Genomic DNA, 25433 nt, shown 5'->3' on the forward strand with positions numbered 1-25433 from the left:
CTTCTCCTTTTAAATCTCATTGTCCCCTCATTACATTTTTTTTTAAATGCCACATCCACCTGTTCCATAGCCCAACACACTTGTATGTATTGCATGAAATAAAGATGCTAGAAAGAAGAAATGTGCATATAACACATTTGGAAATATACCTAGAATTTGGGAATAATATACTAGGCAGACCAAGAACTGATTTGTTTGTCTGCCATATTAAAAACAAACAAACCAGTAATAGCCCCCCCCACCCCTTCTAGATTTTCTGGGAACATTTTCAGATTATTTCTTTGGGAAAAATCTCATGGTAATTATTTCCCTTGTTCTTGCTGGTCTAGCAATCCATTACCCCCCCCCCCCCCCCGCCCAAATAAAATGCACATGTGAGAGATACATTTACCAATTTATGGTCACCCTCCCTCCATGGATGCCCGGAGACTTAATTCCATAAATCCACCATCTATCCAATCCCAACCAGGGGAAAAGCTGTGCAAAGCTAGAAGGAAGAACTGAATGTTTTCTGGGCATCCTTCCAGACAGCAGCTTGGCCAGGCATGTCCCTGAGGATGACTGTGTCTGCCTTGTTTTGAGCCATCTGAAATGCAGCACACTGTAGGGTTCAGAAAACAGTCCACATTGTATCGCATAGCTTTCTTTTCTTTTATCCAGTGCGTGAGAGGCTTTGATTTAGAGCAGATCCAGGAGCATTTCTAAGCTGCCCAAGCCCCAGGCCTGTCTGGTTTTTGAGTCTCGACTCACCCTTTGGGTCAGCCCAGACCACCAATTACCCAGCCCCCTACTAACCACAGCGATGAGTCTAAAACATTGTTCATCTCTTAGGAAGCACCGCACAGAAGGAAAAGCGAATGTTTTGATGTCATACGGACTGCTACCCTGTGATCATGAGTCATTTTACTTTTCTGAGCCCTCTTTTCACCAAATTTGAAAGAAGAAAACCATTCCTACTTTGGGAACTTGTGTGGATCAAATGAGACAATGACTATATAGTGTATTGCATAATGACATACAAATAAAATGCTAGCTGCTTTGTGATTGTCACTAATATATTTTCCATTCACAACTTCCTTTTTCTATACTTTCACCTCATTTACATCTTTTGTTTTTATGTAACTCTGAACTCTTGGGTTAGGAATTAAAATTGTGATAGTTTTTGGCTCTTTGGACTTCATATATATTCACACCAGTGCTTGGACCTAGATATTATACACTATGAATTTGGTTTGCTTATACCTCTGGTTTGTCAGTGTTGCCTCTGTGCCCTAACCTTGGTCAATGAGAACATCCTGCCCCGTTATTTAGTGAACACTTGACTAAGCCAGTCCCTGTCATTTGCCGTGTGTGTGTGTGTGTGTGTGTGTGTCTGTGTGTGTGTGTCTGTGTGTGTGTGTGAAGTATTATATGCTGATGCTATTAGGAGGTATGGTTGGAACCTTCCTGTGGCCAGAAGACGGCAGGGAGAGTGAACAGCTGCTGGTCGAACAGTTAACAACAGTACTACAGAAATTAAGTCGAGGTATCTTCCAGAAGCTTCCATATTTTTTTTTTCCCTCTAGAAGTAACTTCTGTTTACACACAACCTTCCCAGTGCAGTTTGGATGCTGAGCATAAGTACCTAAGAGTAGGAACCATTCTTCAGAGAGCACTGGCTTGCTATACTCAACACACGATCTAAGAATAGCATGTTTCCACATGTGTGTGGCGTGTAACTCATTACTGTGAGTTCATTATTGTGTATGTCTATGTGTGTGGGGTTATTTCCACATGTATGTGCATGTATCCAAATAATATGTAAACATGTATGTATATTTACATTATATTTATACTGTAAATATTTATTAATCATGTAAATGCACGTGTAGGTGTGTATATATGTAATACCTATATACACACATGATTGGTAAGTTCAACAGCTTAAAAATTTTAAACATTTGAAACTTGATGAATTAAACTGCAGGTACCAGTGTAGCAAAACAGTGTTTTCATCTCAATAGGAATTTAAATTGCAAAATGAAATGAAATTTGTCTTTTTTATGTATAGAAACTATTTTTAACTTCTTAAAGGAATTTAAATGAACAACTCTGAACTTTTCTATCAACTTTACCTAGTATGTTAAACTTATTATTACTCATAATAATTACATAATAAAATAAGCAAATCTAGTATTTTAGATTAACTTCGCAGTCTATTTTTTTGGTAATTTTTCTTAAAATCACATTTTTCTAACCATACAAGTAATATATAATCATTTCAGAAAAATTCAGAAAATAAGCAAAACAAGCGAATTTTCAAAACCTGGAATTTTATGAGCTATAAATAAGCAGTGTTGGGGTGTCTGGGTGGTGTGGTTGGTTAAGTGTCCGGATCTTGGTTTCATCTCAGGTCATAATCTCAGGATCATGAGACTAACCTCCACATTGGGCTCTGTGCTCAGCATGGGGTCTGCTTAAGATTCTCTCTCCTTCTTCCCCTGGCCCTCCCGCTCGTGCTTGTACTCTCTCTCTCTAAATAAATACGTATTTAAAAAAAAAAATAAGCAGTGTTCCTATATTTCAATCTCTGTCTGTTCCTATATATTTTCTGTGCAAATTGTTTTCACACTATGTAAAGCTAAATTCTACAATTCTACATCCTTCTAACATTAAGGAAAATATTCTCATGCCACTAAGTATTCAGGTATTCTTTAAAAGAAGTTTTAGTGGAAGCATTCTGTTTTATTATATGGAGAGATACACACACACACACACACACACACACACACACACACACACATATTTAACTCTAATTAATTAATAAATACTGTTCATTGCATCCTTTTTCTGCACCTGCAAGCTCTACCCATGCTTCCTTTGGCAGGGAGATTTCATGAGGATATCTGTTCGTGCTTACATTGAAATATCTTACTCAGGATCATCTATAAAGGGCTTTTATGATCTAGATAGCTTAAGCTCATTTTTAAATATTTCAACAATTTCCCTGTTTTGCTCTCCGTGGAAAATTTTATGTATGTCTTTCTTATACTATCCTTCTTAACAAAGAGTTTTGACCACAACTTAACATTATTTGGGCCAAAGATGTATTTCTAAACATCAGTTGTTGAGGTTGATCGAAACTGAGTGATGCCCTGAGTTCTGGGCAAGCAGACAGGCTGCTGGTCTCCCAGCCCCAATGCTCAGGCGGGTGGCCGTGCTAATGAGGATAGGCGCTCTGTTCTTACCTTTTCCCTCTGAGGTCAGGTTAGACTCTTCCTTCTATTAGTATATCCAAATTATTTTTTAAACTAACATCTGAATTACTGTTCTGCAGTAAAACTTTTGTGAAAGTGTACATTTATTCCAAAGGGATTGATACATTGGAGAATTCAAAGATAATGCAAATTTTGTGTATATGTGTGATTCTGCCAATAAAAATATTAAGTGAAGAGACAAAACTATACTCTACTGGATTCAGCTATGTACCATGCACAACACACACACACACACACACACCCTCCACCATCTACCAGCTAAATCCCTTTAGCCTCATGTGACCCAAGCCGTATCATCCGCTTGGTGTTACAACTTTGTCGGATTTCATGAAATTCTCCTTCTTTACAATAACACTTCACAATGACTTATGTCACAACTCACTTCACGATGCTCACATGCTATTAGTACTCTAATACCCACTTTTTTAAGCCAACATTGGGTTTTTTCCAAGGTGTTTTATCTATGTATTTCTTAACCTTTTAACACCACAGAAGTGTGTTACCATTTTTATTAGGTTTTGCTATGGTCTGAACGTTAGTGTCTCCTCCCAAACTCTTATGTCCAAAACTTCATGCCCAAAGTGATGGTATTTAGGAGTGGGGCCTTTGGGAGGTGATGACAGCTTTTACCGAAAAGACACCGGAGAGCTCCCTTGCTCTTTCTACCCTGTGAGGACCCAGTGAGGAGATGCCACGTATGAGAGGAAAACAGGTCCTCTGAATCTGGTGGCATCTTGATCTCAGACTTTCAAGCCTCCAGAATCATGAGAAATAAATTCCTACTATTTTTAAGCCACCAGGTCTCTCCTACTGTGTTATAAGAGCAGAATGGACTAGGACGGGTTTGTATCTCCTTTTAACATGTCGCTGACTCATTACCATTGAAGGTGGCACATGAGAAAGTCAGTGTGTGTTGTGTCCTGGTCCCATTTCTTCTCCTAAGCCTCGCATTTTATTGTGCTTTTCTGCATCGTGAGGTGATTTTTCAGGAGTACATATGCCACGTAACATATATAATTCTCTGGGGAAATTCCCCTATGTGACCATTGTGAAAATTAATTTTTCTTTAAACTCAGAAGCATTTCTAACTGCTGTGCTGAGGTCCAAAATTGTTTGTTTTCTGCTTGATGATCTGAGACTGATGTGGAACAAGTTCGTTCCTTTTCAGCTTTCAGATCTCAGAGAAGCTGGGGCCCAACTCCTCCTCTCCCATCCCAATCCCCCGTCACTATGCTCTCTGCTGTGTTTTATTTTTACTTATCAAAATTATCTTATGTGTATGATAGCATTGGATCTGTTACACTACATTTTATTATTTGTTCGTTGTTCCTATTAGAATATACGCTCATAAAGGCAGATAGCTTATCTGCCTTGCTCTCGATTGTATTTCACCATCTAAAGAAGTCTGTAACACATAAGATTAACACAGATTTGTATTTTGTCAACCAAAGATTCCTTTTCTGATGTTTAACATGAAAACTATAACACCTATTTATAGTAGATGTCCATCTAGAATTATTTTGGGATGTTTCCCTACTATGAAAGCATCAGCAAAATACTATTAACTTCTACGAAATAGGTGAGCTGATAATGATTCCAAAGCAAAACTTAGGCCTTGGTTTTTCACACTATTTTCTAACCATTTTTTCCCCCTAAACTACAACTATTTCACTGAAGTTAATATCTAAGAATGGGCCCCTGAAAACAGTGGCTTGAGGTAAGAGAGAGGAAGGGCAAGGATGTGTTGGTGCTTGACAAACATCAGTTGAACATAAAATCAGGGGTGCTGGCTGGGTAAGGCGAGTCAGACGATGGCAACTCAGAGATCGTCGCTTACCACGCAAAGCTGAAAAGCCAGGGCTGAGTTTCAGCAAACATTTATCTAGTGCCCCCTAATGGCAATGTCCAGTGCTAGAAGCTGAAGGAGTGAAACGAAAAATTTTTAAAACAAGATCCTTCCGTACAGGAGTGTAGAATTCTGTGAGCAAGATGTAAAAAGTGGCACATGTGAATAGATTTCTGATTTAAATAGGTGTTGTTGAATGAAAAAATGCTCAACATAATTAGTCATCAGGGAAATTCAAATCAAAACTACATTGAGATACCACTTTATACCAGTTAGGATGGCAAAAAACTGAGAAGACAAGAAACAACAAACATTGGAGAGGTTGTGGAGAAAGGAGAACATTCTTACACTGTTGGTGGGAATGCAAGCTCGTAGAGCCACCTTGGAAAATAGTATGGAGGCTCCTCAAAAAGTTCAAAACAGAGCTATTCTATGACTCGGCAATTGCACTACTGGGTATTTACTCCAAAGATACAGATGTAGTGAAAAGAAGGAGCACTTGCACCCCAATGTTCATAGCAGCAATGTCCACAATAGCCAAACTGTGGAAGGAGCCAAGATGCCCTTCAACAGACGAATGGATGAAGAAGATGTGGTCCATACATACAATGGAGTATTACTCAGCCATCAGAAAGGATGAATACCCAACATTTGCATCAACATGGATGGAACTGGAGGAGATTATGCTGAGTGAAATAAGTCAAGCGAAATAAGTCAGAGAAAGAAAAACTGTCATATGGTTTCACTTATTTGTGGAACATAAGGAATAGCATGGAGGACATTAGAAGAAGGAAGGGAAAAATGAAGAGGGGGAAATCAGAGGAGGAGACGAAACATGAGAGACTATGGATTCCAGGAAACAAACTGAGGGTTTTAGAGGGGAGGCGTGTGGAGGGAGGGGTTAGCCCAGTGATGGGTATTAAGGAGGGCACGGATTGCACAGAGCACTGTAACACTACGTAAACAATGAATCATGGAACACTACATCAAAAACTAATGATGTACTGCATGGTGACTAACATAAAATACTAATAAAAAAATAGGTGTTGTTGGAAGTGAAACAGGTGAAAGAATGCCACAGGGAAAGGAGCACCTACTATTTAAATATTTGCCTTCAGACTGGGGGAGAATTTGGATTTCATGTGGACTAAACCTGAAAGGGTAGCTTTGCCAGTCCCCTGCCTGTGTTCTCTCCAGTCCATTCCCTACTCCTCCCTGCTCTGCTTTGTATTTCAGGAAACTGTACTTCCCAGGGTCCAGTGCCCACTGGCTTGTGGATGGGCTTGGTCAGTGGGAGCTTCATCTGCAGGTAGGAGGGTCACAGCAAGGAAACAGCAAGCTCCCACTCTCCCTCTCCTTTGCTTGGGCAGCATGGCTGGCTACGGCCGTGGCTCCTCTGTGGTTCCAGAAAGCGCCAGCCACATCCTCCATGATTTCAGTGTCCAGCTGGTGGTGCTGGTCCCGGGCTGTGGGAATCCCTGGGTCCTTCCAGCCCGGGGAAGGCAGAGGCTTCCTACTGATGCTCATCCTGGCGTTGTGTCACCTCCCCCTACTTGGCATCTTGGCTCTTCAGTTACTCAAGCAAAAAATTCCCTGTGTAAAATCTCTGTTTGAAATCTCCACGGATTATTTTTGTTTGACTGCCTGCGCCCTCGGTGAGAGAGGAGATAAACTCCTGAGGGGGAAGCACAGCAGAGGCTCTGGCCTGGCAAAGAACAAAGGGTCAGGTAGAAGATTAAGCCTGTGGAAAAGGAGAGGGTCAAGGCCACCTAAAAACAGGGATTCTCAGATATGCGGCGACTATGCTGTTGAGGCAACGCCATTCTGCGCCTGTTGGGTCTTTGGAAAGCTGAGGAAAGTTCTCTTTCTATACAAATACAAGGGCAAAATGTTGCCCAAGAAGAGATGTCACCTACGTAGGCAAGCCACAAGGCTGGAGGATTTGGGATCCAGTCCATTGAATTTAAATCAGCTGGATGGGGCTCTTGGGAATGACTCACCGACTCAGAATACCAAAGCTGGAAGTTGTCTTCTTCCTTCAGATTATATGCATGAGGACACTAAAGCTCTTGTACAGGAAAGTGCTTTGTTCAAGGTCACACAGCTGGCATAGCTGGAAGGAGAGCTCCACTCTCCTAATTTCAGGGTCAAAGCCTTTTTTATGCTATCCCTAGTGTCTTTCCCATGGCCCGAGGTTTCAGCTCATTACATCACAGGCAAAGCAGCTTTGCTCCTTCCATAACTAAAAGATTCTAGACAAATTTGAATGGGCTGGGCACATAGTAGTAATTTCTAATTTTGAACTAAACATAATAAGCATGTGACTCATTCCAAAGTAACCGGTTTGGAAGGTTTCTAAGTAGAATAAGGTAATTTAATAAAGCAACAGGCATTATATAGTCAAATAAAATGCAGGTAGAATTCAGGTAGTAGAATAGATTTTCCTTTGTGAGTAAAAAAAAGCACGCAAACAAAAATAATCCTTTGAGACTGTGGTATTTGCTATATTCTCACACAACTAGCCTTTATAAAATCCTACAGTTGTATCACCTCTGCATGAAGACAGAACGCCACGGTTTGGTTTGAGATAAAATAAACTCCTCGAGGCCAAGACTTTAGAGACATTATCTGTTTAATAAATATGATTGTAAAAGCAATAAACAAGAGCAAGTATACATTACACTACATAGTATTTAACAAAAAATACATCAAAAAAGTCATTTTAAAATTAGAAGTAGTTCCGATACTATAAGAAAACTTTTTTTTTTTCTTTAAATTGGCTTCCTATAAAAATAAGTTGGCAAATGAGGGATTTTAATGCTCAGTTGGAATCCTGGAAAACACAGAACAGTTGCCAAACACCCCATTGCTCTCAAAGTTGCTATTTGGAACTTGTGGGAAAAAGGCAAAGCAAACCTCTGCATTTTGGACCGTGAATCCAATTAGGAATAAGGCAAAGGAGAAAATGTTGGTTGGGTAGTTCAGGGTAGAGCGTGCACAGTTTGCCTTCTGGGATTTTTGGAAAATGTTGTAATATCAGATTTCTAGCTTGCCCTGAATCTTCCCTTCCACATCCATCCCTCCCCACTCACTCCTCTGGCCTGAAGCCCACCAAACTCCTCATTGTGTTTGCACCTGCTGTTCACGAGTTGGTAGGCACTTGGGTCCCTCTCATTTGTAGGCTCTCATCACTGCCTTCTCTTTGGGATTGAGCTGGAGTGGCCAAGTGTGGTGGTTCCCAAAGTTCTGTGGACATCACTGTCACCTGAACAGCTGGGCCCACCCCCTATAGTTTCTGATTCAGTAGGTCTGCAGTCAGGGGACCCCAGATTTTCATATCTAGTAAGTCTGAGGGGATGCAGATACTGCTCAGTCCAGATACCACGCTTTGAAAACCACAGCGCTAGATCGTAAGAACAATGAGGTCCCCTTGCCTCACTCTTCTCCTACAAGTGGAAGGGAGCTTTGAGGAGAGGCACCTGAGGGTCCCGGAGATGCTGAACGGAGAGCTGGCCATCTGTGATCACTTTCCAAAATGCCAGGCATCTCACGTCTACCTCCATTTTTAATTAGGACTTACACATCCATTTTTCCTTATGTCTTCTCATGTATTCTTCCATTTATCCCTACAACAAAGTAATTTTCTTAATACCTACTCTAGGCAAGGCACTGTGCGAGACTAAGAGGGTTATTCCCTTTTTCATAATTTTCCAATTAAAATTAATTGAACGGCAACTCTGAGGACTCCCTGTGCTGTTTTGAGTGAACTTCTTTTGGTTTCCAAACATTTTGTCCTCCAGATTAAACTTGGAAGGCTCCAACTGAAGTGGATCGATGAGGATGTTTCCTATGGGATAGGAAGCCTGGCAGGTTGGGGATCAATTGAGTTCTACAAACAGATGGCCGCCTCAGGCATAATCCATTTCCCAGATTCATCCTGGGTATCTTCAACCACAAAAACTTCCAAATGATTCACTTCTGATTGCAGCTTTGCTACTCTCGCCCTGCCTAAGCTACATGAAGGCAGGGATTGCCAGGATCTTTGGGACCCCCAGGATCACCAGGGCCCTGTTATCGACTGTGACTGGCCTGGGAACTTAGCCATAGAGGAGGCTGCTCTCTCTGGGTGGTTTTCAAAACTGCTTTCTCCTGTATTTTAGAGTAGGCTTTGCCTAATTCATAATCCTTCAAGGCCGCCTGCTGGACACACATTTGTTTCTTTCTTACTCTGGGTCTTCTTTCATTATTGACCTGGGCAAATGGGGATTGATTGTTCATGCTCTGAGCCAATCTGCCTTAGTTACACATCTACCTCCTCCCCTTTCGGCTTGCTAATTTTTCCTTTGCCAATAATATGATACTCAGAGATCAGAGAGCATAACTGGGAAATGTCTGGAATCATTCTACATCATCAAAATCTTATCCTAATGTAAGACAAGACCCCTGTACATTCTCAGACTTTTTGACATTCTTAAATATTCAATCCATTAACCTGCTTCTTCTTCTGGTTAAAATCAGTTTTATTTTACAAATATTTTTACTGTACTGTGAGAGAACAAATACTGGGTAATAGCAACCATTACAGAAGGAAATTGCCCTGCCACACAGTAACGCATTTGAAACATTTCTCACAAGAATATTCTGGAATCTACACACGAGATTTTTGCTAAGGTGTGAGAATACCACTACGCACCTGTATGCTTTCTTTTCCAGTGTATGTGGCCAGGTTTGAATTGCTTTGGATACATCAACTCTTTCACAAACTTTGCGTGTTTCCAGGTGGGAAAAGGCAAGGTTATTTGGAAGAGGCAGGTTCTACAGGAAACTAAGGATACATGGAGCCGAACCCTGCAGGGCAGGATGTATTGGGTCAGTGTGTAGAGGTGTAGGGAAGCTGGCATGCTGACAGATCTGAAACGTGTGTGTGGCGGGGGCAAGGCCGGCAGAGGCTAGGCCAGTATTTAGGAAACACTGAGGTTAATGTCCAGAATCCAATAACATGTTTGGGAAGAAAAAGTAGGGGGAGTTGAAAGACAACTTGGAGACCGGAAGGAAGAGATACAAAGACATCAACAGATGATGACCACATGGGGATAGCAAACAAATGGGGAGGCCAGACGATGGGGAGCTGGGATTCTCTTTTCTACATAAGTTGGGGGGCAGGAACAGGAAAGCTACAAGGGAAAGCCTTTGTGATGGGAAGGGGTGGACAGGAAACAGAGATCCACTTCTGACATGCTTGCCCCCGCAGCCGGCTTTCCCTACTCTGCCTGCGTACGTGGAACTTGACCTCGCTCCTTCATCCCTGTGGCCGCTCAGAATGCAAAACCCAAGCAGCCTCATGGCCACTGCTGGCCCCCCTGGAGCTACCAGAGATAACTTAGAAAAGAAATTGGCAATGAGGAAAGTGGGACAGAGAAACAGCTCAGGGTTTCACACTCCTGTGCATGTCATTGTGTCTTATGAAAGGGGCTGGGGCGGCTAATTCCCCCATCAGCCTCTAGGGCTAAAATTGGTGTTAAATCTAGGGCCAAGAATATTTCCAAAAACACATGCAGATTTCCTTGGCCTCTATATGTTATGAATTTTCTACAAACACGACCGATCAGAAAAAAGAGAGAGAAGAGGAAAGGGGAGGGGAGTGTTTTTCCATTAAAATAGAGCACCTGTACACTGCCCCTCCAAGCATGTTCTCAAGGTATTGTCCACATGCACAGGCTTAAAGCTAAAAACCCTTGTTGTCTGTGTCTGAAGAATTAAAAAGTCCCGATGCAGTGAGTGTTTGTTTGTCTGTCTGTTTGTTTGGATTTTGATTGTTTCTATTTTATTTGTTTGTTTGTTTTTGTTTTTACTGGCGTCCTCCATTCAAACATTTACATAGGTAGGGATTTCTTTTGTGCTTTGATTCTCAGCAACTATGGAAATACTTCCTGGCAAAATAGGAAACAGAACAACAAAGGAAAGAAAAAAAACATAGAGTTAGTGGTCATGAAGGATGGTGCACTTGACAAGAGCGAAATTCTTTCCTGATCAGCAGGTCGCCTGTAGCCTTTGGGGGTTTTCCTTAAATTGCAAATTGTGCCCCAGCAGATCCCCGCTTTGGCGTTGGAGGTGGAGTGGCGTGTCTTGCTCTTTGCAATCGGAGAGATGAGTCACCAGGTTGAGTAGAAGGGGAGGGAGGGGAGGGTAAAGCTACTCTCCTAAGAGAAAACGTGTAACACTTACTCATTTAATGACACTGACAAGGGAAAGGTGTCAGAGACTGTGCAACGTGCTGCGGGATGCTCCTGGTGAAGGAGGGTTTGCTACTTTAATACAGTCAACAGCGCCGTGCTTCATACCCCGTAGAAATGGGATTGAAAACCAAATGACCCACAAAAATGCACTTAGAAGCTTTAGAAGTAAATAGACAGGGTGAACGCTTCTCTGGACTTGAAGACAGAAAAGGCTTTTTCTTTTGAACCTAAAGCAATTACACATTTATCACCCTGTCTCCCCAAATAAAAGCCAGCACATTGTGAATGCCGGACCCCAGATAGGGTTCCAGCTGGTATTATTATGTCTGAGACAAGCCAGGCCCTGCACTGAAATCTCACCCACAGCACCATCACAGAACTTCTCCCACATCTGCTTAAAGAGAGGGCTGTTTCTCCATTTAGGTGCTCCTTTCCCTTTCCAAGTCACTGATGAGAAATCGCAGGGAGCACCCTTCTAGAAGGTTTGGTATTCTGACATTAGAGTGAGGCACAGACAGTTATCTAGTAATGTATCCATCTCGTTCCACAATGCAGGATTCGAGGTGGCAACATGACAGCTTCAAGTCCTGACACCACCAGACAGGATGAAACACGGCCAGCCATGGGTCGCAGTGGCGGCTCCAGGGGTCTGTCTAACTCCCTGGAAATTTTCCTCTGCCATAGAGAGTAGGATTTAGCTATTACACCTGGGACTCCAGACCTAGCTGTTGGATTCCCAGCTTACTTTGCAGGCGTAGAGAGAGAGCGAGAGCTCTACTGATATGTGATAAGGTCCACTATAAGACTTCTGCCAGGGACAGGTGAACAGGAGGGAGAAATGTGCCCGTTGGCCCTATAACAGATTAACTCCCCAGGAGTCTCTCTCAGGAAATCTTACTCCTGGGGTGTTCTGCAAACTTTCTGCCTCTTGGCCTCAACATTCTTAGGTTCCATGTTTCGGGACTGGGGGGCAGTTTTTAGACTCCTGCTAATTAAAAAAAAATCCCAGGGTAATCAGCTTGGCCCTCCTCTATTCTGTCTCCTGATGTCCCTTCTCTACAAGCATTCTGGAACAATTTGCCCTCCAAAGAGTTGTCTTGAGGCCAGGTGGGCCAGGCCTACCCTGTCATTCCCTACCCTGCTCAGCCCTCCACATCACCAGATCTAGCCTCTGAGGCTTCCTTCTTGCACATTGTTAGAGTCAACGCTCTGCTCTTTGACCATGAACATTTTGAAGCCCCGTATTTTAGAGCAAGAGATTTTGCAAGAGGAAGCATAAAGTCATGAGAGAGAAAAAAAAACACTACATAGGAGCAAGAAGGCTTTTTTCCCCCTCATTCCAGTTGAAGGAAGCAGGGAAAGAGACATCTTAGCTGTTTCTCTCAGGAATGTTAGAGCAGGAGAGAGTGGTTACGTCAAGCCAGAAAGGGGTTAGACAGTCAGTGGTTGACTACCCAGGCCGAGCAGCTGACGGCTACTGGGAATCATTTACCTATGAGCTGGCATTCCACCTTCTCATCTATCAGTTGGCCAGGCCTCCTTAGTTCAGTCTGAGGGATATGGGCCCTGCTTTCAGGGTGACTGACCCGACTGACCATCTCTCGTTCTTTCTCATTCTGCATCTGGGCATAAACATTAATCCCCGGGATCTTCCTAAAACATTAACAGACAGCATCATTGCTATGCACGGGAGACGTACATCATGGCAACACGTGCTTCCGAGCCTGTCAGGGAGAAGGAAGGGGGAGGGAAGACGAGGACAGAGGGCCTCATACCTTTTAAACTTGTAGATGACAAACACGGCCAGCCCCACGAACACCACCGAGAGCAGCATCAGCATGGCAGATCCACTGTGGGTTGGAGTAAGGTCCACCAGCGGGGCTAGGGGAGAACACAAGGCATGGTCATGGGCAGGGCATGGCTGACTCCGTGAGGTGCTGACACTCTTCACACAGAGGCACGGTGAGTCCCAGGAAACCCCGTGGGGCCTATGCACAGGTGCGTGTCACATGGCTGACATGGGGGTGGGGGGCATCTGAGTCTTGGCCCAGCCCCCAGAGCGCTCCAGCTGGTCTGTGCAGGAAGGGCGGGCGGTGGGGGCCCTGGGCCCAGACTGCCCAGATTCCAGGCCTGCATTACCGTGCCGGCCCTGTGATTCTAGGCAAGCAATTTCACCTTAATAGGCTTACGTGGTGGGAGAATAACGGTACGTATCTCGTGGGGTTTGTGTGAGGTCTGTGTGAACACACTGACAACAGTGCTGGACACGTATTAAGTCTCCCCTAAGTGTCAGCCTTTCTTACAACGGCTGCTGCTCTTCTTTTTAGTCAATATTTAAAACACTATGATTATGAAATTTTCCCATACTCTGAGCGCAAGCTTCTCTAACGCGGAGCAATGCACATCCCCCGAAGGAGCAACGGGAATATTGTGATGAATGATCTGCTGTCTCTCACTCCGGTCCCTGCGACTGTCACTTGAGACAAAGGACTGGGGGGTAGGGAGCACGCTTATCTTTCCAGCACACAGGAAACCGAAGGCTAAGGGAGGATTTCACGAGAGTTATCACCGTGGTGCAGGTGGAGGGGTGCACGACCCCATGTTGTCTCAACGGTTTCCCGAAGCCCTGACAGCAGCTCATGCCAGGAGCACCAGCCTCTCAGAAGCATGGATGTATCCTCCTTGCAGCCATAAAAGATCCTCCTCCTTGAGTTTACCCCTAGACCACAGCTCTCGGGAGCATCTCTCCACCCCCAAATCTTCCTCAATCTTAGGGTCAAATCTGTCGTGCTTTAAGGACTTTGCCATTAATTTGCACCCTCTCAAGAAACAGACATGTCGCAAAAACAGCATCGCTCAAGCATGAAAGACAAGCCACACGTACACCTTACGAGGCCTGGACGCTAAACTTGACCTTCCCCCGTTCAAGGAAAGTCTGATACTCAGAAAGGTTGGTGACTTTCAAGCACCATTTTCTGTGGCTTTTCTCTGCCGGGAGCTGAGAAGGCAACGTTCTGGTCACCTGGGTGTGAGAGTTCGAGAAGAGTGGCCTGTATGCTGAAGGACCCCAACAGGACTCGAGGCCGCTTCTGCTCTGTCTAGTCAGGCTACGTTCTATTATGTTCCATGGTCAGACTATGTTCCAGACACTCCAGGAAACTGGAGTGCACATTCTAGACGTCAAATTGTTTTGTTGGGGAACTGGTCAAACCCTGTTGCTCAGAAAACAGGTTTAGTTGTTTTAGTAGCATCAGCTTTTAGGAAGCAGGAACATTAGGTGACCCCTGTGATTCTCTCTCTCCTATGTCAAGCAGCGCTTATGCCGAGCAGGGCAGTGGGTGAGCCTGGGAGTGAGGAGGCCGCAGGGACATACCCAAGGCACACGTGCTTCCAGGTCAAAATGAGAAAACCAAAGTGTCTTTCATTTACTAAGGCAAACACAGTGGCACCAGCAAAGGAGTCCAGAAATACTTCAGAACTCACACTACAACTGGTAGGATGTCACTGGGGAGGGGGGCACCTTCCATTTTACATAGGGATTTTCACAGCTGACTTCCACAAATGGAAGGCAGGGCTGTGACCTCCGCCGGACGGATAAGAACAGTGAGGCTCTCACTGGTTAATGTCTTTCCAAAGGACTCGCAACAAGGAAGCGGAAGAAGGAAGACTGGAACCCAAGTCCTACCATGAACACTCATGGAGCTAATTTCAGTGGAAAATACCGGAAATTTAAAAACATATTTCTGAGAGTGGGGATTAGGGCTAAAACTATAGTGCAAGAAGTAAATTAAGTGATCCAAGTTAAAAAATGATCAAGTCTTAAAAGGACTAGTTAGAATCATAAAGCATGCATGCTCACACCGTGGTGACACATGGGTGTACACACCTACGGTATATGTGTACACATACATGGTGCAGGTGCATAGAGAAAGATACCCAGCACCTGGCTTCAACAACCATCAACCCCAGACAATATTGTATTCTTTTTATCCCCATCCAGTCCTCACAACCACAACCCTCCGTATTCTGAAGCAAATCTTAGCCATCCTGTAATTCCATCTGTAACTCTAAAAGATAAGGTCCTCCTCTCTCCAGACATTATCACAATACTCTTATCACACGCAAGGAAATAAAAATGAGAAGACATTCTAATGCAAACTGTTAGCTTGGCAGGGAACAGATGCAGGTTCAGGGAGGGGCCTCTCTGTTTAGGAGGGCTAGAGGTGGGTTAGCTTTATTAGCTAAACTTGTAATTCCTAGCTGCACACTCCTTGGGGATAAGCAGAGATCAGGGCTATGGAGTAACCAGGAGGGATACTAGTCTGCTTGAAAGGGTTGGCATTTGAAATAAATGGAAAAGTAAAGAGAGGAAATTGCTTTGTCCAGGCTCTTGCTAAAAGAGAAAGCAAACACACACACACACACACACACACACACACACACACACAATTTCCCTTTTCTTCCCTTCCTCATCCTTTTTCTCCACATCACAAGTTTCTATCATTCAATTCTAAATCATTCCTACTTAAAGCATCATTCGTATATAAGCAGCGTTAGCACTGGTAAGTAATTAGCACAGTATTTTGGGAAAATGAGCTTCTGTGTTCTGAGATCTAAAGCGCCGCTGTCTGCTCCCCCATCTCTGCATTGTTTTGTCTCTGAGGGCTCCGGCAGCCAGCCGCAGCAGGAGGAGCAGGGTCAGACAGGACATCACTGCCCTGTGGGTTCCACAGGGCTGCTTGCTGATCTGCGCCTGAATGTGAATGGGCCTATTACTGCTGCACACACCACAGCTGCATTATCTTGGTGCGCCCGCAGATTAGGTGTGTTTGGGTGTATTCTGCTGAGGAATGGAAAGGGGTGATAAATGGGCTTTAGCTTCTGGTGTGGAATTAGCATAAATTAATCCCTCTCCAGTTGCGGCCTAAACAAGGTAGAAACCTGAAGGAAAATGCTGAGTGGTTGATTTGCCATTTATGCACACAGAGCAAAGCAGGGATATGTCAGTACTGTAGGGGACCCCACATTTCTTTCTTCTTTTTTTAAGAGAGGGAGTGGGGGAGGGGTGGAGACAGAGACTCTAACGCAGTCTCCATGCCCAGCCCAGAGCTGGATGTGGGGATGGACCCTTACAACTCTGAGATCATGAGCTGGAGCTGAAATCAAGGGTCAGACACTTCACTGACTAAGCCACCCAGGTATTGCTAATTTCACATTTCTAAGTCTGGGTGCGGGCACACACTGTTTCTGAAATCCTGGGAGGACTCAGACATGCACTGAATTATTATGTTCTATTCATGAGGACCTAGGCTGATTATAAAAACAGCAGTGGGTGTGGAGCCTGCTGGGGATACTCTCTCTCCTTTTTCCACTGTTCTTCCCCCATCTCTAAAATAAATAAATACATCTAAGAAAAAAAAAAGAAAGAAAAGAAAAAAGCTCGTAACAGTCCTGCAGGACAGAAACTCATTTAACTCACTATAACGTGTCCCAAAATCCAATGGCCACAGCCCCTTTGCAGACCAAGGTCCTGCACCACATGCTTGAGGAAGTGCTTTTACCCTGAGTACCACATTCCCCTTTGCCGCAGCCTTGCCCCTTGGTTCGGTTTATTTCCAAGTTGTGAAGTCAACAATATGGCAGCACCTGCGGGTGACACCGGGCTCTTGTGTTCATTCTTATTCGAGCAAAGGGACTTTCTTGGAGACCTTCTCCCTGCACTAGGACTCTGAAACCCCGAACTACATTTCTAATCCAGAAGTTAGTGTGGTCAAGGAACTTAGAGAAACAAGTTTGCAAATGTGAATTTCTTTACGACTCTTCTGCCTCCCAAGCAGAACTATACTGGGCTTTAAAGATTTTATTTTATTTTTTTTAATTTATTTAACAGACAGAGATCACAAGTAGGCAGAGAGGCAGGCAGAGAGAGAGGAGGAAGCAGGCTCCCCACTGAGCAGAGAGCCCAATGCGGGGCTCGATCCCAGAACCCTGGGATTTCAACCTGAGCCGAAGGCAGAGGCTTTAACCCACTGAGCCACCCAGGCGCCCCTACACTGGGCTTTAGTTACATTCCTTGAATATCACAAAATCCATGTGGTCTGCAATGTCTCCAGAAATTAAAATGATATGGGAATGGCACAGAGTTTATTTAGAAAACAGAAAGAGTGGGGTGCCTGGATGACTAAGCGTCTGCCTTTGGCTCAGGTCATAATCTCCAGGGCCTGGGATCTAGTTGGGCTCCCTGCTAAGTGGGGAGTCTGCTTCTCTCCCTCTGGCCCTTCCCCTGATGTTCTCTTTCTGTCTCAAATAAATAAATAAATAAATAAATAAATAAATAAATAAATAACACCTTAAAAAAGAAAGAAAGAAAGAAAACAGAAAAAACAAAGGGTTTTCACTTACAAAGCTCTCTTTCTTGGCCAACAGGCCTTTCTGTTGGTTCAAATCCAAACAGAATCATGAGAGTCTTGAGGACTGCCACTCCTGACTAGGATAAGGCCGTGATCCTGCAGGCCTAAGGGCCAGACAGTGTGAGAATTCCAGGGAGGCACTAATGACTAGTGAAGCATTGTGGCTCATTTGAAAGTGAAGATGAGTCTTCAAGAACATTGAGTCATGGAGTTTAGGTCACTTGGCCAAGTCATGACAACTCTGGGTACCTCAAAGACCAAATGTATTACGGTAATTGACAGACAGGAGGAGAAAGATGCATTTTGGTTTTCTAGGGTTGAAAGTCAACAAGAAATCCTGCTTACTTTGGCAAGTGTTTCTCAAAGTAGAAGTTTACAGACTACCTGAATCAGAAGCACCTGGAGAATGTGTGAAAATGCAGTCTCCTAGGCTTCACTTGAGAAAAAAAAAATTACATCTCTGAGAATCATTCCCAGAAATCTGCCCATGTCACATGCTACAAATGTCATGGTGACGTGTGCTAGTTTGAGAGCACTGCATGTTAGGTCCCACCTACCACCCTTCCTAAAACATCCAATACTTATCTTAGAGTGTGTCTGACCTTTATATTCTCTGGGTCACTAAAAACAAAAGAAGAACACACCCTTTGATTACTACTTGTAGCTTAATCTGGGTATGACTACAAGAGAGCCTGCTAGACTACATAAAAGCATTTCAAGTCTCCCCTCCTAAGAGCGTGGTGGAGACTGGCTGCATTGCTGGATCAATCCTCTACCTCACTCTGTGCCCAAGCCTTTCACATTCTAAGTCTGAAGCTTTTGCACCAAGAGGTAAAATCTGCTTCCTCATCCCTTGAATCTGGGCTAGGGCGACAATAGCGTGGGGCCATGCGATGACATGGGAATGAGGGTGTGCCAATTGTCAGCTTCAAGGCCTCTGCACTTTTGCTTTCTCTCTTGGAATCCTGTCATTGTTACGTATGAGCACATGCAGAACATGTATGATCAAGCATGACAGACCACGTGGAGAAGAATTTAATTATCCTAATCAAGGCCGTTCTAGAAGACGCCAAACATCTTGGACACCAGGAGACTAAGACCAGTAGAACCCCCTACCCAAGGATGCACAGCTGATGGCAGACACACAATGAGCACAGATAAAACCAGGACCACCCAACAGATCCACAGACTCAACAGCAACTCACTGTTAAGCCAATACGTTTCTGGGTGGTTTTTGTTACACAGCAATAGCTTACTGATACCTTCTCTATTCAAAATTCTTCTCTTTCAATTGGTTAAACACCCAATTAGCAATTCTTATGTTTGGGCTCTACATTACTCAGTTCTTGCTATGGACCTCTGCCCTTACTGGCAGAGAGGCAGGATATAAGTAAGATAATCCTAACTATTCTGTCCTAAACCAGAACACTTTATTAATGAAAAGGAATGCTATTAAAGTTTATACACACACTATAGATATAATCCAGAACAGTCCCCATCACTCTAGATATAAGACACTTAGTGTCTAAAAGGTCGCTTGTCCTAGATTCTGGTGTCTTCTTTGTCTTTCACGTGTGTTCTCCTGCCTTCTATTTCCTGCCAATTTCTATGGACTATGTGCCTTGCCTTCCCCTTGGGGAACTGTATCTGGTGCATCCTAACTACTTATTACTCCTACCTATTTCCAACGTGATGCATGTTTGTACCCTTTCTCTGAATGGTTCATCTGATAACTCCCCCTTGACCATTTTCCACCCAAGAGTTTCTAGAAACACCTCAGCTGGGCCAACTCAGGCCAGTTACCAGGTAGATATTGAACACTTTTTTTTTTATGGGTCCAGAAAAATCTTAGAAAAAAACAATGAAGAAAGAATTAAAGCTGAAGAGGAACCTCAGTGCTGGACCCTGGTATATTAATGAAAGGATCACATTCAGGTAACTGCACTGGCAAAAGGGGTATATTTAAATATCTTGGCATCTGTTCTTACTGGCCATAACACCATAATGGCTTAGTAGTTGTCAGAAGCCAGTGGATCCACATGATGTGAAAAGCCTAAACATTTGCAGAGGGAAAATACACACACACATACACACACATTTATATATAAATATATTTATAGTTATCTATAAATATATATATTTTAATCTGGGGCAAAAAAGTAGAAGGAAAAATACTACCAGGGCGACTGTATTCACAAAGACTTATAAAGGATAACTGCGTAGATAACAAGGCAACCAGAGACTAAAGGGACACGATGAATTTATTGGCTGTGGAAGAATTTCACTAGTACTAATTTCATCCCTAAATGGAAAATGCTACTGCAACAATTTATTTCACTTTATAGTTCAGAGCCCCACAACTCCACAATGTGGCATCTGCATGCAGAATGATGTGGCTTAGATGATACTGTATTTTCTAAAGCTTCTCGACTAATGCTAATTTTGCCTTCAAATGGAAAGGATCTTTCTCAACATGAAACTGTCGGGCAGAATTCATGATGTATCCCTGACCTAGGCTGAAATTCTGGTTCTTCATCCCCTCCCACATTTACTCATAACATATCCAAGGGTAGCAACTGAAGCCCTTTAACTGAAGTCTCTAATATACAGAGACTGAATAGAGACTGAAGTCTCTAATATATCCGTGATAATATCTTTTTATTAAACCAAAGAAAGAAAGAAAGAAAGAAAGAAAGAAAGAAAGAAAGAAAGAAATTGAACCAGTCAGCTGTAACCACAGAGGCCAAGATCACACAAGGTAACAATGTTATTAAAAACCCACACATACCCTTGACAAAGGACAGCTTTCCTAAACCCAACAGCTTAAATCAGGGGACTGCTAGACAGACAGGAGAGGGTGGGAGGTTACTGTGTATTAATTTTTTTTAATTCAACCTGGAATTTGAATCTCTTCCTTTGAGAAATATTAACCTTTTACATTTTTTATCATACATATCCCAGTCTCTGAAAAGCAGAGACCCCACTGGAAAGCCAAAGGATGTAGAGCACCCTTATTCTCAAACACATGTAATACCACAGGGAGATGCAGATGGATCATTTTCTGATCACACTAGCACATTAATAGCATCTAGATAATATAATTTGTTCAACTTTCATAAAACTCATGGCTATTCAATTACATCTGCCACTAAGATTCTAGTTCACACTTTAATCATTTTTCAACCGCCTCACGGCCACAGCTCTTGGCTGGCCTTTGCCATTCATCTAGATGATGGATAGAGGAGATCTCAGATAAGGAGATACGTTCCATTTTTTTTCTCCTTCCTCCCACTCTCGGCTACCCAGTCTGCCAATTAGGTTGGCTCCAGATACGCGGAAAAATTAGATTTTAATGTTTATTACTAATTTCCTCCTGCACTTAATATCACTGACTCTTTTTTTGTTAAATGCATGCCTTTCCTTTAGTGGATGCCCTGAGCTGTAAATCGGATTTATTGCTGGTGATAGACATGTGTGCGTGCACCTCCCCTTGTTATGCAGATGGAGTTGTCTGTGCAGTGTTCTGCTGGAGAGGCTGGTGAGCCTGGGGGACAGGCCTGGCTGTACCTGCCTCATTGGGGGAACTTGTGAAAAAATGCAGATTTCCAGATATGATTCCTTGGGATTCAGATTCAGGGTGTGTGCAGGGAGACCTGAAAAATCTCTATTCTTGTGAAGCTGCTGAAATCATCGCGATGTAGAGTCAGGTCAAGAACAGCTGCTGTGGGGCGCCTGGGTGGCTCAGTGGGTTAAGCCGCTGCCTTCGGCTCAGGTCATGATCTCGGGGTCCTGGGATCGAGCCCCACATTGGGCTCTCTGCTCAGCAGGGATCCTGCTTCTCCCTCTCTCTCTGTCAGCCTTTCTGCCTCCTTGTGATCTCTATCAAATAAATAAATAAAATTAAAAAAAAAAAGAACAGCTGCTTTATCGCTGGGATGGTCTACACTAGCTGGTATGGAGTCTTTCCAACCATACCTGTTTTGAGGGAAGGATCAGTTCCAGCCCTTCTAGCTCTTCTAGGTCCTCTGTGGAGCAGCCCCTACCAGCTAAATTTCAGTTTATTTGTCCAATAAATAAATCCTGGGAAATGCAAATCATCCCCGTAGTCCTGTTGTTTGTAATTTAGTGTGAATCAATCTGGTTAGATGTTGTGTTCTCAAATAAGATGTCAGTGTTACCCCTTGCTTGCTGGCTGAGTAATTTTCATTCTCATGCAGAGGCTCATCTCTTCTACCTTGAAAGAACTGACACATTTTTAAGTTGCTTTCCTCTACTTCCACTCTCAAATATAATCACTGAATTTACTCATGACCATGGGTCCTCACAGCACCAAAGATAAAGGGTGTGAAGTAGCTTGGGAGATTTGTACCAGCAATCAGGGCTTTGATCTATCCATTGTGAGCAGATCCTATCTACCCAGGAACCTGCTAAAAGGTGGCAAATCAAAGCTCTGAGTTGAATGTGTAGTCTGCTCCTGGGCTCAACTAAGTTTCAACCTCTTATTTCCAACCTCCAGATGGGGTTTTCCACTCCTACGCTTGATGACGTCAAACCCAACACGAACCACTAATCTGTGGCAACCAAAAAAGGGGCTCCTACTTCTAGGTCTCCATCGCTATCAAATAAATTACCATCTCTTCTTCCCTGTTGGGTTGAAAAGGTCTTGTAAACTGCACTGATACTTCGTTAAAGAGAGAAAGGATTATTGACTGTTGCCCAAACTTATTATTTAAAAAACCCTTCCATCTGTCCCTTCTTTCCTTTTCCATATTCAGCATTCTTAGTAATTTCAAGAATGCATTAATGAGGGTTGTCTCACTAGTCTGTGTGGAAGATGAGTAACCATTTATAATATGAATGTAGTATCAAATAATGGCAGATTTGACTTCCTGAATTTATCCCTCTCTCTTTCCTCTGCTCATACTTTCATTTTCAGGAGATATACCAATTGGGGTATCTAGACACCCCAAACCATGTCAAACTGTGTATCACTTTGTACAGAAATCACATGTCACCTTGCTCTGCCTCTGCTCAACACAGCCCCTTAAGGCCTCAACGTGGCATGCTTATTTTCTCTTTCCTTGGTAAATTCAGATTCAACATAAAGGCTCATCTTTCTTGAGCCTTCTGCATGGAATATTCTCCTTCCTCTTTATTTAGAATTAGTAAAGTTTCGTGCAAATCATTTTCGTGCCTCAGGTCGAGCCAGTGTGGAGTGAATGAGGGTCCCAGCTCATCTCATATCCCCAGATGAACCAGAGTTCTGAAGACATAATTGTAAAGTGAGGCACAGAAGCCTGTGAAGAAGAGAGGATAAACTGGAAACAGACCTCACCCTTGAGTAAATTCCAAGTTACTAGGGGCAATGAGAAAACTATTGGCATTTCGAGGGTATTTTCTTTTTCTTTTTCTTTTTTTTTTTTTTATTTATTTATTTGACAGAGAGAGATCACAAGTAGGCAGAGAGGCAGGCAGAGAGAGAGGAAGGGAAGCAGGCTTCCTGCTGAGCAGCGAGCCCGATGCGGGACTCGATCCCAGGACTCTGGGATCATGACCTGAGCCGAAGGCAGCGGCTTAACCCACTGAGCCACCCAGGCGCCCCAACGAGGGTATTTTCTTAATAGCTTAGGTTTGTTTTTCCATAAGTACCTGCAGAGATAAATGCTCTGCATTAGATTTGAAGACTTCCTGCGATTCTTACTGGAAAAACTCTCCCTAGGGTGACATCATAGCTCTTAAAATGTGGAAGAGTATAGATAAACAAAAATATTATAAATTTAAAAATTGAAGGCCAGGGTAAAGGCATAGATGAGAGAGAGCTCCAGGGAGATGTCACAAAAGATGTGAAAAAGGTCTGGTTTGATAAGGTCAGAAGAGCGCAATTGAAGGTGTTGACCCTGAGCTCCTCCATCAGTGAAGCTGTTCTTCCATGTGGGGAAACACTCCCGCCAGTGACCAAAGCAAGGAGATAAAGGCTGAAATACAGACTTGCCACAGTGTCCTTCAGGAATAGCTCTCCTTCTCACTCCGTCTCTAGGTTCTCTTATTCCGAGACACAGAACTCTAATTTTTCTTCAACCTACTCATTTCTCACAATGTGCATATAAACAACTATAATACTTCCTGCAGGGATTCCTGATGTAACAGAAACATGAGATGCATTTTCCTCAAATGCTTGTTGGGTACATGAAGGCAAGTCTCCCCTCAGCAGTTGTTTGGTAAGAAGCAGCATGTCACGGGGGAGGTTCACAATTGAGTAAACTGAACCTAAAGGTTAACGGAGAGAATGGGATTTTGAATATATCTGACTACACACGTAATTACTTATAAAAGCCACAGTTACTGAGCACCTGATATGTGTGTGTTCTCTACTTGGTACAATGGTTACCATCATCATAATCATCAGACAAATATAGGTTTTAAAAATCCATGTGGGTTCAGAGAAGGGATAGATGATAATAAAAGTAAAAGTAGTAAAAGTATTTTTTTTCTAGTAAAGTCTCTAGAAAGACACCATGCAAATGCTGGCACTGAGCTGACCCTTAAAATACAAAGAGACAAGAGATGGAGAGAGGTTGTGAATGGGAGAAGAGTATTTCACTTGGGAACAGCATGAGGAAAGGTACACTTCAGTCAGAACACCAGCATTTCTAGTCAAGGGCCTGGCTTGATCGATTTCTACTCCTTTTTCCCACTCTCTGGGCTGTGTAACGTCATAGCCTTTGTCTGCTAAACACGGATGCTTTCAGGTCCCCAAAGCCAAAAAGAGCTATGCAGGTCACAGCCCTCCCTCAACTTCTCCTTAAGGGCTTCTCATTCTCACCCTATTCACACGTAATTTCAAATCCCTCTTTTCCACAAAGAGAATTTCAGAAACATTGTTGTTGAGTGGCCGAGCTCTCAGGAGAAACTGAAGAGAAAGGGAGAAGCATGGAATCACTAAGAACAAAACAAGGACTGGTTCCAAGTTGAGATCCATGTAGACACCAAAGCTAAAGAATTCCCAGGTAGAACATGGGCGAACAGCCTACATCCAGTCTCTAATGACGCCCGGACCGAGAAGTGCTTACCTAGTGCTCTCATAAAAGCAAACACGGAACTGAATTTGAAAAACAAAATAAGGCCAGTAAATTCCTGAAAGGAGACAGCTCTTTTTCCTTGGAGACAAAACAAATTATGCACTGCCTCTCTCACTAGCAACACACTCTGGCTCAAACATTTTTAAAAGAAGGCTGCCGAACATCTGCTGGGCAATTAATGGGATGCAGCAGCGGCTGTAATGGTCCCTGGGAAGGTATTAGCAATCCTGCTTATGAGACATGAAATGTTGCAAACAGTGGTCCTTTTTCCTTTTTTTTTTTTTTTTTTTTAATTTTTATGTCCTCCTGCCTGTAAGAGAGATGAAAAGAAGGGAAAAGGAGTGAGGTAGAAGTTCAGCATCAAATACTCTTCCTCACTGTTTCCTCTTTTCCCCACGTATCTTCATCCTTCTCTTCCTAGCCAAACAGGAGTGTGCTGATTTTAACTTAATCAGAGAGTGTGACAAGTGTCTCAATCCACTGATCTCCCACCCAGTGTGCCATGTTTTCTAAGTGTGAGAGAATTCCCACCAGTGTCTTGGTAGACCCAATCTACTACTCTGTTCAAACAGTTTACAACAATCAGATGGCCAGGGCTGACTTAG

General features: G+C 43.3%; 1 protein-coding gene across 4 annotated transcripts in view; it reads right to left on the reverse strand.

Annotated features, from left to right (window-relative positions):
• Nucleotides 1–7742: 7742 nt before the first annotated feature.
• SORCS1 (sortilin related VPS10 domain containing receptor 1) overlaps nt 7743–25433 on the reverse strand; it is a 497958-nt gene continuing 480267 nt past the window's right edge. Inside the window, exons 25-27 of one of the 4 annotated variants that reach the window (XM_047703165.1) lie at nt 13115–13220; nt 12832–12992; nt 7743–11033 (exon numbers count right to left, since the gene is read on the reverse strand). In XM_047703165.1, the coding sequence (XP_047559121.1) occupies nt 10969–11033; nt 12832–12992; nt 13115–13220 (332 nt within the window). In that variant the 3' untranslated portion in view covers nt 7743–10968. Of the gene's footprint in view, nt 11304–12831; nt 12993–13114; nt 13221–25433 lie in introns of all 4 variants that reach the window. The other 3 variants (XM_047703166.1, XM_047703168.1, XM_047703167.1) reach the window with 3 other exon arrangements.

The sequence above is a fragment of the Lutra lutra genome, chromosome 14 (genome assembly GCF_902655055.1).
Source record: "Lutra lutra chromosome 14, mLutLut1.2, whole genome shotgun sequence".
Classification (NCBI taxonomy): Eukaryota; Metazoa; Chordata; class Mammalia; order Carnivora; family Mustelidae; genus Lutra; species Lutra lutra.